The 14,952-nt window shown below is 43.7% G+C and overlaps 1 protein-coding gene across 1 annotated transcript in view; it reads left to right on the forward strand.

Annotated features, from left to right (window-relative positions):
- The window catches only part of LOC144770184 (monocarboxylate transporter 6-like), a 354,090-nt gene extending 339,941 nt beyond the window's left edge, over positions 1–14,149 (forward strand). The window contains exon 5 of the mRNA XM_078654492.1: positions 1,438–14,149. Within this exon, the coding sequence (XP_078510618.1) occupies positions 1,438–1,670 (233 nt within the window). The 3' untranslated portion in view covers positions 1,671–14,149. The remainder of the gene's footprint in view (positions 1–1,437) is intronic.
- Positions 14,150–14,952: the final 803 nt, after the last annotated feature.

Below are 14,952 nucleotides of genomic sequence, written 5' to 3' on the forward strand. Positions count from 1 at the left end.
TCAGTTTCAAGATCAATGGTACCAAAAGCCCAACTAACAGGTGTTTAGTCCAAAACTACAACTTTCATCTGCTAATGACTGTAGCACACGTTCATTGTTATTGTATAATATCTAAATATGATGTCCATCATTCTGTGTGTGCAGCCCTTTCACTTAGATTGTACATTAGGTATATCCTACACCATGTACCACCATCTGCCCCTATACTCCTCCCTATGTACTACAATTAGACTGGTGGTATTGTTAATAGGGAAAAGGTGCCCTGGGATATATCCACTGTATGTGTACCTATGTTTCTTATGTCTGCAGAATTTGGGGAGACGGGTGGTTCTCCCTACCTTTTAGCAACATACAGCCTAAGCTGCAACTCTAATATTTATACGATCCCTAGCACACGTAAAAGGTTTTTTCGAAGTACAATCAAATGACAGTAGTAACTCCGTTTGGCAACACCAAATTACACACATATTTGTACTGGTCACAAAGATTCTTCACTTTTTATTCTCAATGTATAACCTTCCCAAGTGTGAGTTCTTTAGACAGATCGAGAGCCAACATATGTTTCCCCGCTTCGGGTACAGGTACACACGACTTTTTCTAGGCTCAATCGCCTTCATAAATATTTGGCAGTGTGTAGTGATACTTCCGACACACACAATCCTCCAGCGAGGGGAAATCGTTACAATGGGGGCCGTTTAATATCCGTCGCCCTCTAATACACGGTTTAGTGGAACTCTTCTAAAATTTCTCGGTCAGTCATGTAGCCCCCCCACGCGAGCTTCCTCGAGTACTCCTCCCTATACCACTTACAAATAACATCACCAACCACCTGTATACCTGCATCATACTCTCCCAATGTGCATCAAATGTACCATATAATACATACATTAACCACCACATATACTAACACCACATCTACACTAGCACCACATTCAGCTACTCTTTTAAAATATGTAATGAACAAGTGCTCCATTTTTACGTATATTCTAATTCTCTACATTTCAGCATAATCATCTTAAACAAAATGTCAGTTTCACAACTTTTCATGGCTTTGATACTATTGGTGTTCCAGGAAGGCCCAGTGATCAGTGCTGCTAAGGCAGTCCTTAAACTACAAGTCTTTCAAGCCCTTCCTCATCTTATATGAGCGATAGTAGGTTTTTTTGTCCTTTATGAATGGGGAATGTGTGTAAGCCAGCCTCTGGTGCAGTATGGCAGACCTGCTAGTGCGTCCATGAAGGCCTGATATGGTGGTGGGGAGAGTCAGGGTATGGGGTGTGTTTCAAAACAATAATGTTTATAGAGAATTTATGTTTCAGAATAAAATATATATGAGATATTTGATGCTTCTATGATATGTTTTTATGGATTCCTTTGCTTTTAATGGATACAGTACTTGGTGTTATTGACTTTGACTGTTTCCCCATTCCTTCACAGGACTCCTGGTGGACTTCACAGGCCATTATCACTATATCTTCTATGTCACCGCAGTCATCGTATGCTCATCTGCTCTCTTCATGGGCCTCTCAGCATATGTGCTCAAGAGAAAAGAAGCCAAACTCCGGGAAGCAGCAAAACCGGCCCCCAGAGAGCCCCTCATGGGCGACCCTGTCAAACCAGAACAGGACGCCCAGAATCCACCTGAGGTGATCTTTGTCACAAGCATCTGAGGGGGTATGATATGGAAGCCCATGAAAAATGTAGAATGAAGCATGTGAGGGGCAGGATCTGCTGAATGATACTGCTGCTTTCATATCTGCAGTAACACCAGCCCCACTTTCAGGGACATGGCCCGCTGTGGGACTGCTCTGAATTCAAATCGACATTGGGATCGCAGATTCCCACTACTAAGACTTCAGCCTATCAGGAAGATATTTCAGCAGGTCACGACCAGTGTAATCACAACAGACCAGAGGAAGACATTTCACCAAGCCACCACCAGTATCATCGATGCCAACCAGAAGAAGGAATGTTGCCAAGCCGCCTCCTTCAGTGTTGCTGTCTGAACGTGGAGGATGGCACTTCCCCAAGCCATCACCTGTGCAGTTAAATCTCACTGGAGGAGGACATGTCTCCCAAATCCGCATCATTGTATGTGTCTGAAACTGAAGGAAGACCTGTTACCAAAGCTGCCTCCATTTTCATCATCTCAACCTAGAGGAAGGTATTTCACTCACTAGTTTCATTGCTTAGAGAAAGGCATTACATAAAATCACCACAAGAAAAATCTTTACAGGTATGAGGAAGACTTTTCATCAAGCCACCACGAGTGGCATTGTCGCAAATTGGTGGAGGACCAAGACACTAATAGTGTAATCTTGTCAAAGTAATCAAAAGATATTACATAAAGCTACCAACAGTGTCGTTTAAAAAAAGGGAGGAAGGCATTTCTCCAGAACACCACCAATGTCAGTAATATATTTTGAACGAAACCATTTCCCCAAAGGCAGAATCACTATCATTGTCTGAAAATCAGTGTCAAATATATACTAAGTAAACATCGGTATAAAAAAACCAAAGGAAGTAATTTTGTTTCAGCCATCGCTAGTGTTCAAGTTTATTTAGTATTGCATGGTTACTCAAAACCTTTGCAACAGAAAACAATGATTAAACATTATAAAACTATTCAAATAACAATGTCACCATACAATAATTAATTACAGGGTCACCGTACATTAATTGCAGGGTTGAAATCATATTTCTCAGTGTGAGTCCCATTGTGTAATATGCTGACCTATATTTAAGCAGTAGTTAGGTCTTGCAAAAAGGCAAGCCGTTTAGTGCAAAGCTTATGGCCATAATGTTTCTTCAGTGATAGAGCTTAAAAGCTTAAAGTGCAATCCAGGGATCTAAACTAACAATTGCATATCTAAAATATCTAAAAGTATGCCTAAACATTCAATCTGCAGTGTGCAAAGTAGTGAGGTTTCCAGTGTAATTAAAAAACCATAATACCAGAGGTATCTAAAAAATGCCTTTAAGGCTATTATGCAGGAGGATTAACCATTAGAAATTGGGGTTTGAGTATAATATGACAGCAAAGGGAAGTTTGTTTAAGCACATAAAATAAGTTTAGGCAGTCATAAGGGCTTTTTAAGGCAGTGCAGAGTAGTTTAGGCTACCTTTGTGCCAAATAATAGGATATTTCGGCCAAGGGAGAGTTGCCTCACCAGACCAAATTGCAGTAGCAGTTCAAAGGAAACCACAGTGGGATCATCGGGGCCATTGACCTTTTGTCTACTAGTATATGAAATTAACAGGTTTTCTAATCTAACCAAAGAGCCAGGTTGGCCATAATGGCCATAAAACCTTATGGTGTAATGAAGCAGTCATCAGTGCATTTAAAGAAGTGCTGTGGTTCCTAAGATTGCTTCTGTGCAAAATAGCAAGATGTTCAGGCCTCAAGAACTTTGCCCCCCAACCTTGAGGTGACCTATGTACTCATTGACCAGTGTTTCTACAACTTCTAAAGGGAAACGGAACAAAAAACAGGGGTTGCAGTAGCGTTTGTGTGTCCTTGTGTTAAAAAAGGAGGTAATTCCAGCTAGGCACTGGCGACTAGTACAGGGGTAAATTTATGTTCTGCCTTAACAAGAGATTTTATGAAATGGCAGTTCAACCGTGTGTCCATGGGCGACAAACTCACCAAGATTGCTTGTCTGCATGATCAAAAGCTTCTTTGGTTAAAGAGTGGGCATAACATGGCTCTTCACTCAGCCTTTAGCACTTTGCAGATACACACCAAGTGTACCATGTCTTCTTTCCCTTTAATGCAATCGGTTAAAGTGTTGGTGCGTTTCCAAGGTAGATAGTGTAGGAGAGACGGTAATAAGCCCAGTTGGTATCTCAGAAATCTTTCTTTTATAGAGTTTGTGTACCTCGTTTGAAAGTAGGGTTGAGGTGTTATGTCTACCAGCTATGAGCTCTACCTGCCACTGCCATTTGTCCTCAGTTGACAAGACCAATTTGATGGTTTTATTTACTTGATTTTTAAAGCTGGCTTGAGTTGCAGATGTTTCCCAAAGGTCCTGAAGGCCAAGTTGTATGCCAGGACTTGATTAACTCGCATCTCCTGGCAAGAGATTGTTTCTGAAGTCTAAACTCCAAACAGATCTGTGCGGGAGAGGTGTATTTTGGAACACCAAAAATCATTTTATAGGATCCCACCATGATCCCGTCCAAAGTTGATGCATCCCTTCTGCATAATGGCTCACTCCAATATGTTATTGTCAGGATAAATTTTGCCTGTATTACCTAGAGCAGTGGTGTTAAGAGTCAGTCCAGCCAGTTTCTTGTTCAAGTTTCCTAGAGCCAGTGGTAGGGCATTCCCATTTCGTTTCAAGCTCTCTTTCTTCAGTTTGAAAGAGCCCTTTTTTATCAATGATGATGCTTATGTATTTGTATTCCTATACCAACTCCAGGTGTTGGCAGGCGAAGTGCCAGCTTAATGGTTTTTCTTTTCGTGCTGCGCACTGCCATTGTTTTTGTTTTCTCAGAGTGAACCTTAGGCCATTTTCCAAAGAGTATGTCTAGGTGACATCAAGAAGGTGTTGCAAACTGATCTGGTGTGACTTATTAGCACCAGGTCATCTACATAGAGGAAATTGGAGAGGGTTGGCCCACCCAGCTTCAGAGCGTGAGAAATGCAGCAATTAAATTTTGTTGTTCTGTCAGCTAAAAAGAGATTGAATAGGATGGGGACAAGGACGCAGCCCTGCTTCAGGCCCTTGGTGGTCAGGATGCGTCTTGAGAGGTGTGCCCCTGACCTTAGCTTGACTTTCACCCATGTGTCTGTGTGTAGACTAGCATTAGTTTCAAAAGGGCCGGTGGGGCATGCAGATGAGCTAATTTCATGCAAAGGGAAGTCATGTGTCATTTTGAGTAAAGAAAGAGAACAGACATTTCACCAATCCATCATTAGTGTCTTTATCCTAATGGAATACATCTAACTAAGCCACTTTCTGTATCATCATCTGAAACCAGAGACGGTTATGTCACCATGTCCCCATCAGTAGTGTTGGATCAAGTTGCATAAAGAGATTTCAAGAATCCACCATCTCTGAAATTGCCTCAAACCAGAAGATCGCCCCTCAAGACTTTGCAGATATTAGTGAACAGTGAACCGAAGACAGTTTCCCCTGTAAAGAAATATATTTTTGCCAACAAAAGCACCACACAAAGCTCACAGGAGAAACTGCAGTCCAAGCACTGCATGAGTGTACAAAGAACCTTGCCCATGGGCTGGCAGTTGGGAGGTGACCCAGGACCCCAGAATGCGCCAGCTCCCTCCCATTTGATGAAAAGGCTGGGGCTGAACCTAACAGCAGTGACTCCGGTGCTGCACTTTCAGTGTTACCAAATTAAATGTCTAAAGTACAAAATAAACTCAACGGAAAGACAAATAACTCTCCAAAGCCAAATACAGCTTGTCTAGTTCCAAATGAAGCTCTGCAGTAACAATTGACGCACCTTCAGTATTTATTGAAGCTCCCTCCCCACAGGACATATAGCTCATGATTTACCTTAATATGATCCATCACAATCAAATGAAGCTCTTGCGGCACAAAATTAACCTCCTGCAGCACAAATGAAGCTTCTGTAGTAATGAAAACTCCTGCAGAACCACGTCTCCGCAGTAAGAACTGCAGCTTCTCCAGTACCACATGAAGGTGCAGACACATCAAATCAAGCTCCTCCTGCACTGGAGATAGGCTCTTATGTATCGAATGATGATAGCACGAAATGAAGTTCACAGATTACTAAACAGAATTCCTACAGTACTAAATGAAGGTGCCTGCAGTACAAAACGAAACATCTGAAGTACGAAATATATCTCTACCAATGCCAAATAAGATTCATGCAGTATTTACTAGATGATGCACACATAGCACTCAATGAAGTTCCTCTAGCATTAAACAAAGGTCCTGCTGTACCAAATGTATCTTATGATGTACCAAATGATGTGCTCCCAGAACCAAATGAAACCCATGATTTAATAAACAAATACCCAACAGTATTAAATATAGTTGCTTTCATTACTAAATGAAGCCTATACTATACCCATTATATTTCTTTCAGTATTAAAATGTATTTAGTACTAAATGAAGCTTAAATAATACCAAATCATGGTTGTGTAAAAGAAAATTAATCTCCCTCTAGTACCAGCTGAAGTGTCTGCACTAACAGTTGAAGGTCCACAGTAACAAAAGAAGCTTCGTTATTATGGGCCAAGCTCTTATACCACCAAATAAAGCACTCGTTGAAACTTGCTCACTGCCTAGTGGAGAAACGTGGCTCAATGGTTAGAGCGGCAGACCCTGATGCAGAGGTCTGGCCCGGGACCAGGGTTGGCGGCTCTTGGACTCAATTTCCCCGGACCTGATAATTCTTGCCTCGTTGCCTAGTTTAATCATGGGTCCCACTCTGTGACTCTGGGCAATAGCTTGCTTAATCTCCACAAAGGCCCCAGCAGCGCTTGGATGCCTGGCTTCACCTTGGGGATGCCCAGGAGTGGACATTTCACAGGAAAGCCAGGATGGGTTCCACAGCGGTATGAATACAGTGCTACGAGGCCTCTGGGTAGAAGTGCGCTATATAAATACTCTACATTTACATTTAACTCCCGCACTACTAAATGAGGCTGGTGGAGTACCAAATTAAGCTAATATAGTCCTAATTGAAAGTTTCTGCTGCACCAGAATAAGCTTTCACACTGCCACATTAAGTTGCTGCAGTATAAAACAAAGCTTCTGTATAGTAAATTAAGCTTCCTTTGAAAACATATAAAGCTCTTGTGAATATGAAATGAAACTCTTGGAATAACCAATGAAGTTGTGGGTACCACACTAAGGTCACCAAGAACCAAATGAAGCAGCTGTAGTATTTCATAAAGCCCATTAAACGTGACACAAAGCAGCTTTAATACTAACTGAAGCATTATTACAAATATACAAGGACCTTGCAGTGCCAAATGAAGCTTCTATAGGGATTACTGAATGAGGTTGCTCCCTACAGTTCCAATCGATTTCTCGCAGAGGTCAACAATGTCCCTATACCAGCAATTGAAGTGCATGCATTACTAAATAAAGCTCCTAAATTACTTTTTTTCAGCACCATTTTAATCTCTTTTCTACAAAGCTCATCTGATGCAAAATAGGGCTTCCTGTGCAGACATAACCTTTACGTCACATACCTCTTACAAGTCGAGGCTTCAGACAGCAGGATTATATATAGTGATATCTTAAAAATAAACTATAAACATAGATCCTGAAATTCTGCCCCAAGTCCTTATATTATCTCCTTATAAACAGGCTCGGGCTTTGACTAAAAATAGGCCTGAGCACCAAAATAACAGTGGCTCCCATTAGCGAACAAGATAGCTAAAAAAGTGGTCCTTGTTTGCAATTCAGGCCTGTTTTGAACATGTAAAGATATGCTCTATGGTTATTTTGGATGGTATGGAAGATTTCATGCATTTTGTTTGCTGCAAGGAATGCCTCCGGTAATATCTGGGAAGTCAACAGTAAATACAGACCCACCTGGCTGTAAAACAGGCCTACAAACTGCTGAAAACGTCCCTTACCACTGATCTGTCAGTTCAGCCCTTTGGGCACTGCCTGGTTGCCCTATACGCCAGTCTGACTCTGGTTATATTCAACTAAGTGCCTTCTGCACCAAGTAGTTGATGTCATTTTGTCCCCCAACTGCCTTTTGTTCACAAACAGCCTGCACTTTTCTCAAAATACACACATTTTCCCATGAAATATTGGCTCTTTTTTTAAAAAAGAACCTAATTTTTCCAAGCTAAAGTTTGCCATTCCCTTAAAATACTCTTTTCTCCAAATACAGGTTATATTATTAGTGAATAACATTTACACATACTACCTCTTAATAAGAGGAGTACAGGTGTGTTCTCACCTTCCAATAACACATACAAACGCCACACAAGGGCAAGGTGACCCCCTGTATGGATATATATTGCGCTAGAGGGGTGTCATTAACTAGAAGAATTGGTGCCTATCGAGTTAGCGTCAGTGTTAGCTCTTGTTTATTTTCCCGGTGCTAAAGGTGAGGGAAAACACCCTAGAACCTCAAATCGTTGGACCCTGAGGAAGTCTTGTCACAATTCTTATCCTATGCATACGCTCTATTTACGTGAAAGTCCACAGATCAGTAAGTGCAACAAAAAAGTGGAGTATAGTTCTGTAGTCTTTTCTTTTTCTTTTAATCCAACAACATGTTTCCTCAATAGGGAGATACCCCTCTACTTCTTCAGGGCTGTATGGCTCTTTAGGCCCTAAATTCTATATCCTCTCTGCCAGTTATACTTCCGACCCAGCTAGTCAATCTATCAAAATCAAACTGTGTACCATAATTCCACCACAAATAGTAAGTCCAACATCCGCATTCCAGAATCTACTCCTTCTATTCCCCGGTTCACGACTTGCATGTGTGCCTCAATCGCATGTTAACATCCGCTGCCCTGCTCCCTCTGATACTGTCTACGGATTACCTAGGTCGGACACATTCGGATCATAATCCACAAATAATGCCTCTGGCCTGGGAGATGCGACCACCTCCGACCCCGGTCTGGTGGTTGCAGACAGCGGCCCTGGAAGACCTGGTGTTTCGAAGCACGCTGGAGACTGCAGTGGTCAGTTATTTCAAGCTCAACACGGCTTCTACAGAATCAACACTGACTGAGTGGGAAACTTTTAAGGTAGCCGTTAGAGGACACTGCAAGGGGCAGACTTGGGGTATTCATAAACAGCTGGACACGTCACTGTTAGCTATCGAGAGACAATTGCTCCAGCTCGAATCACGGACCGTTACTCGTTCAGACCAACAGGGGCATCTGGATGATGTTCACACGGATAGGAGGGCGCTATTGGAAAGACTGCCAGCCCGTTCACACTCTGCGGCAGACAAAGCTGGGAAATTACTGGCCTATCTGATACGGCAAGAGCATCCCCAACGCCCTGTACAGATGCTGGTAGATGACCAGGGACATGTGGGGATGACTCAGAAGGACATTCACACAGTAATGACAGCTCATTACGCCAGGCTGCATGCGACCTGGCAGGTGGGCAACAATCGAAGTGTGGAGTCATTTCTTGATACAATAGAGCTGCCCACGCTAATGGCAGATCAGTTCCTTGACCTGGAATCCCCATTAACGGAGGATAAAATAAGGGAAGCACTGCAGTCCCTGGCCTCCAGCAAGGCACCGGGACCTGATGGACTCCCGACGGAATTCTTTAAGATGTATGTGGAAAGACTGGTGCCCCATCTGCACTCTCTATACGCAGCTGCAATCACTGACGGGACCCTGCCCCCGACCATGCGTACAGCCAATGTGGTCTCTATGTTGAAGCTCGGCAAGGACCCCAAGTCTCCTGGTTCCTACTGACCAATTGCAATCCTAAATACGGACCATAAAATTCTGGCCTAAATTTTGGCCAATAGGTTGGCCCCCCTTGTCCCCGGCTTGGTACATTCCGACCAGAATGGGTCTGTTCCCCCTGCAATACCGCTTTGAACATACAACGCTACTTTTAGGTGACAGAGTGCACCCCTATTGACTGGCCACGCTCGAGTTGCATAGTTTTGGACCTCAAGAAGGCCTTTGATTCACTAGCTTGAAATTTCCTTTTCGCCGTCCTGGCCCGATTTGGATTGGGACCATATTTAGTTGTATGATACAACTGCTATACTGCAGCCCGACGGTCCGGGTTAGAACGGGGCCCTATATTTCAGATCCCATTCTGGTGCAACGGGGGGCCCGGAAGGGATGCCTGCCTTCTCCTCTCTTGTTTGCTCGAGCAGTGGAGCCGCTGGCGGCACACGTCTGCGCCCATGTCGACATGGGTGTTAACCTGGGAGATGGCACACACAGTATTTCATTATACGCGGACGACCTGTTGTTGAATGTCCCTGACCTCCATAACAATCCGCCCTCCCTAGATCATGCCCTAAGACACTTCACGCAAGCCACGGGACTGCGGGTTAACGCAGCAAAATCTATTCTTTCACCGTTCCTACAGGAGACTCCAGACCCGAGATTTGCCCTAGGGGGAACCACAGTCGCATTGTGCACAGACCATTTCAGATACTTGGGGGTGCATGTCTACCGCACCAGGGCAGACTTTTACGAAGGGAACATACTTAGAACCACCACAGCCATTCAGTCACAAATGAATTTCTGAAAAACCTTTCCGCTGGCAATCTTGAGGAGGATTGCTCTTATTAAATTGGGAGCCCTACCCCGCCTCCTTTACTACTTCACCACTCTACGTATTATTATCTCCCCTTTATTCTTCCGCCAATGGGAAAAGGTTGTGAGGTACTTTATATGGGGGACATCAAGACATAGGATGTCTATGGGGAAACTATATTTGCCTGCTAAGCTGGAAGGACTGGCGCTGCCTAATTTCGAGCATTATTATTTAGCCTCCCAGCTGCAATGGATTGCTAGGTGGCTCTCATCTCGACACAGCTTCATTACGGCCCCCAATATCACATCATGTCTTGCTGTATGTTTTTCATCCATGTACGAAGCCCAGACCCCCAGACATGCTCTTACTCACCGTAGCCTATAAATGCTTTCATAGGAGCCTTTTCCTCACCAGAGCCACCACCCCATATGCGACCGCTATCCCATTGCTAGGAACACCACAGGGGGACATTCCCACCACAGCAGCCGAGCTACGACACTAGGCCTCGGAGGGCATCCAAGACATGGGAGATCTTTTTCAGGATGGCTCACTCATCCCATATCAGGAACTCATCGCAGAAGGGGACTTACACCCGGGACAGTTTTTATTGCACCGAGCACTTATAGCCTCGCTGTCTTCTAAGTGGGGTACACTTGCTCAGGAACCACCTACACACCACACATTGCAATACCTTCATGTGATGGGAATCGGGAGACACCTGGCACAGTGGTTCGCATCCTCCCTTCGTCAGCACACAGAGGCCAACCTAGACCATCTGAGGCACCACTGGGAGGGAGCCTTGGGGAGGGAATTCACAGATAGGGAGTGGATTGCTGTCCGGGGCAGTCCAACATAAATCCCTCATAATCAGCGGTTAAGCAAATCCACTTCTTTGTGTTACACCTGGCTTATCTCACCCCAGTTCAAATTCACAAGTACCTCCTCCACACAGATGCGGCCTGCCCTTGATGCCGTCAGCTAGATGTGGACATCCTCCATATGTTGTGGCATTGCCCTGTCTTAGAAGAATATTTGAGTAATGTGACAACCACACTGGCCACTTGTACATCTCGCGCTGTCCCAAACAGTTGGAAAGAGCATATTCTGCACTTATTTAGCAGGAATAACAAGCACAGGGTTACCACCCATTTTCTGGATATGGGTCTAGTAGTAGCAAAACACTTGATTACCCTGCGATGGAAATCCCCTCTGGCACCTCACACATTAGCCTGGTGCAGGTCCCTACTTAATTAGGCTAGGGTGGAGGGAGTGGCTCTGCGCAGGGAAGATCTGCTTGGTATCCGTAAGTTCCCCCTAGCGTGTCAATGGGATACTATGGTGTCAAAGTTACAGGACATAGCTACTAGCACTGGAGAACCCCAGGACGATATCCAAGACTGACACCCAGTGCTCACCCTGTGTCGGTACAGGGGTAGAGTAGTGCAGACTTCCAGAAATGTATGGCCCCGCTTCATAATGCCGATGTCACTGGGCCCTGATAAGGCTGGTCCAGTCTGTTATACCATATAAGGCAGCAGGTCTCATGCGACTCCCTTACCCCTCCTTTGATTAAGTTGTCCCCATTTTGTTGTACCCTAAGTCCACAGTTTGGCCTAAGATACACCATGTCTGAAACGCCTAAAAACTGTCCAGTGGTGAGACTCTCGGGCATTGATACGCCCTTTATACAGATGCTGTCACAAGTCTTCTCTCAGTATCCTGTTGAACAACTCACCTATCTTTATATAGTTCTGTACTGGATATCATAGCATTTGCAAGCAACTATACATGGTGCCTATGCATTGTTCATGTTGTATGATTAAAATGTGAAAAATGTCAATAAAAAGAATTAAACAAAAAAAAAAAGTTAGGTCTAACCTTGTAGTAAAGACCGGGAAAAATGTCCCGAGTGAGGTGACTTGTCTGGATGCTCCAGTTTCTATACAACCATTATGTGGTTGATCGCTTGAGCGAGTATGCTGAGAAACGAATCCTGATGCAGAGTTACAGAATTTAGGACATAAAGAACCATATAGCCCTGAAGAAGTCGAGGGGTATCCCCCTATCGGAGAAACACGCGTTGGCTGGGCGTTGTTGGGTTAAAAGAAAAAGAAAAGACAACAGAACTATACTCCTCTTTTTTGTTGCACTTACTGATCTTTGGGCTTTCTCCTGTAAATAGAGCGTGTGCATAGGATAAGAATTGGCCCTGTATGGATATGTTGATGTCTTCATCCTCCCTCCTAACAACTTTAACATTGTTCCAGCAAATTCACCAGTCTTACACATTGCTAACTCTCTCTACAGCTAAGGATTTAGTGGAGAGGTAGCCCAGCTTAGGTTGGAAGGGTTACTTAATTGAAAACACATATTTGAGTTTATCCTCAGTCTAAATCTGTCATATCAGACCTGACTATCCAGACATGTGGATACACGGCACATCACAAGTCACCGCCATGTAATGCTACAAGTTCACTGGTTGAGATGGAAGGAAGCTCTTGTAGTACGAAATGAAGCTCCTCAGAGGTGTTTCTTCACAATATCAAGTTTGTAATATTGCCCTTCAAGAATATTGACTGCAGGGTATCAACTACTACTATATAGGCAGTCTATTGAAGTATGTGTATCTAGGTAGGTAAGTGGGGAAGTACTATTCTTAGTGATTAATTTGAGCTGCTTGTTGCGGGTGGGGCCCACTGGCATTCATTTTTAGGGACCGAGACTCATTTTCATTTCATGTGACTGTGATCCAGAACGAGAGAAAGAAAGACGGGAAAGGGGAAATAACGGAGGGAGAGAATGATGGACGAGCAAAAAGTTAGAGACGAAACAAGGTTGAAAAAGAACCTGCAGAAGTGAGATACACGAGCAATGAGTGTAGGGTTGTGGATAAAAGTGGCATGAAATTGAATAAAAACTTGACAGCCTTGATATTCGGCAACCTTGACGTTGAACAGCGCCGGCCTCGGGCTTCTGAGGAAAACTGGTACTTGTTGTTTTGCAAATTAGGCACTAATTATTCTTAACTCAGCATCTGCTCAACCTTCAAAATATACATTAAAAGGTGATCCTAAACCATATGTATGGTAATGGTAAGTAGATGTGGAGTGAAGTATATATTCTTACTTTTAAGATATAGAGATAGTCAATATTCTTCGGTCGATGTTCTTATAGGTGGCTATTTTCACTTTGATATGCTGACATGCAGCCTCCTGAAGACCAAAACATCTTGTGTATTTCTATGTGACTCTAGTACTGCAAACCATAATCTGTGACGTGCCAAAAGCTCCTAAAGCAGCAAATGAATTTGCTGCAGTGCCAAAAGAAGCTTCTGCAGAATACAACAACGCTTATGTGGCATCCAAAAAGGACTCTTCAATACCAAGGGATGCTCCTAGAGTATCAAATGAAGAACCTACAAAGTCAACAACAGATCCAGAAGTAGCAAATAAAGCTCCTGCAAAACACATGACAATTCGGCAACACCAAAGGAAGCCTCTGTGGTGTCAAGTGAAACTTTTGTAGCACTGAACGAAAGAGCTCTAACAAATGGATCTCCTCGAGTAGCACTTAATGTATAAAATGAACTTGCTTCAATACCAAATTATTTTTTTAGAAAGAATATGTTCCAGTTTTTATTCACTCAATTATATTTGCTATTTTATCAGTTGTTTTATGGATTTTTCTATCAATGCTTTATGTATAGGATGAGTAACAGAGACTTGATAAAATAAAGTACAATACCCTGCAGGTTCAGGAAAAAAATAATTCTCTACTTTTCTTTCCAGACACCAAAAGCTGTTCAAAGTGGTGACAGTTTATGAAATTTTATAGTGAAATAGATGTCAACACTGTGTAGCATAACATGTTCAGTTCACAGCTGATGTTTCTAATGCCAGTACTCATTGGGCACAATTAAAAAAAGCATTCCTAAATTTACACACGTTCTGATTTACTATCTTGCTTGGGACTAGACTAAGAATTTTATTAATTCACAAAGGGGTTCTCAGAGTAGTCTTTAACACCTGTGACAGTTGCATTTTCATTAGTGTTCCACGTGATCCAAACACACCCAGGTAATGAATGTCTTTACTGACAACCCTCTTTTAAGGTACTAGAACATGTAGACTCCAAGAGAATCTCCAAAACTGGCCCAACCAATCAATCAGGGAGTTTTAAGCACTCTACTCACCGATGAGGGTCTCAAGGCGCTAGACTGGGGGGTGGGAGGGGGGCGGCAGCTCCGGGCAGTTGAAGAGTCAGGTCTTGAGGGTCTTCCTGAAAATGTGCAGGGGTGGGCGCCTCTGATGTTGGTAGCGACATAGGAGGAGGTACTTCTACCCGTTCGTGCTCTGAAGATGCGCAGGGATTCGGCGAGGTCGGCGGATCGGTGGTTCCACTTAGGTACGTGGAAGGAGATTCTATCGTTGAGATACTGGGGTCTGGTGTTGTGGAGGCATTTGTAGGCATGGGTGAGTATCTTGAAAGTTACTCTCTTCTCAACGGGGACACAGTGGAGGTTCTGCAGGTGTTGGGTGATGTGTTCGTGTCGAGGGATGCAGAGGACGAGTCTGGCTGCGGTGTTCTGTATGGTCTGGAGCTTGTGGTGCAGAGACTTGCTGATCCCGGCGTAGAGGGCGTTTCCGTAGTCCAGTCTGCTGGTTATGTGTGCGTGGGTGACGGTCTTCCTTGATTTGGGGGGGATCCATTTGAAGGTCTTTCAGAGGATGCGGAGGGG

The sequence above is a fragment of the Lissotriton helveticus genome, chromosome 7, assembly GCF_964261635.1.
Source record: "Lissotriton helveticus chromosome 7, aLisHel1.1, whole genome shotgun sequence".
NCBI lineage: Eukaryota > Metazoa > Chordata > Amphibia > Caudata > Salamandridae > Lissotriton > Lissotriton helveticus.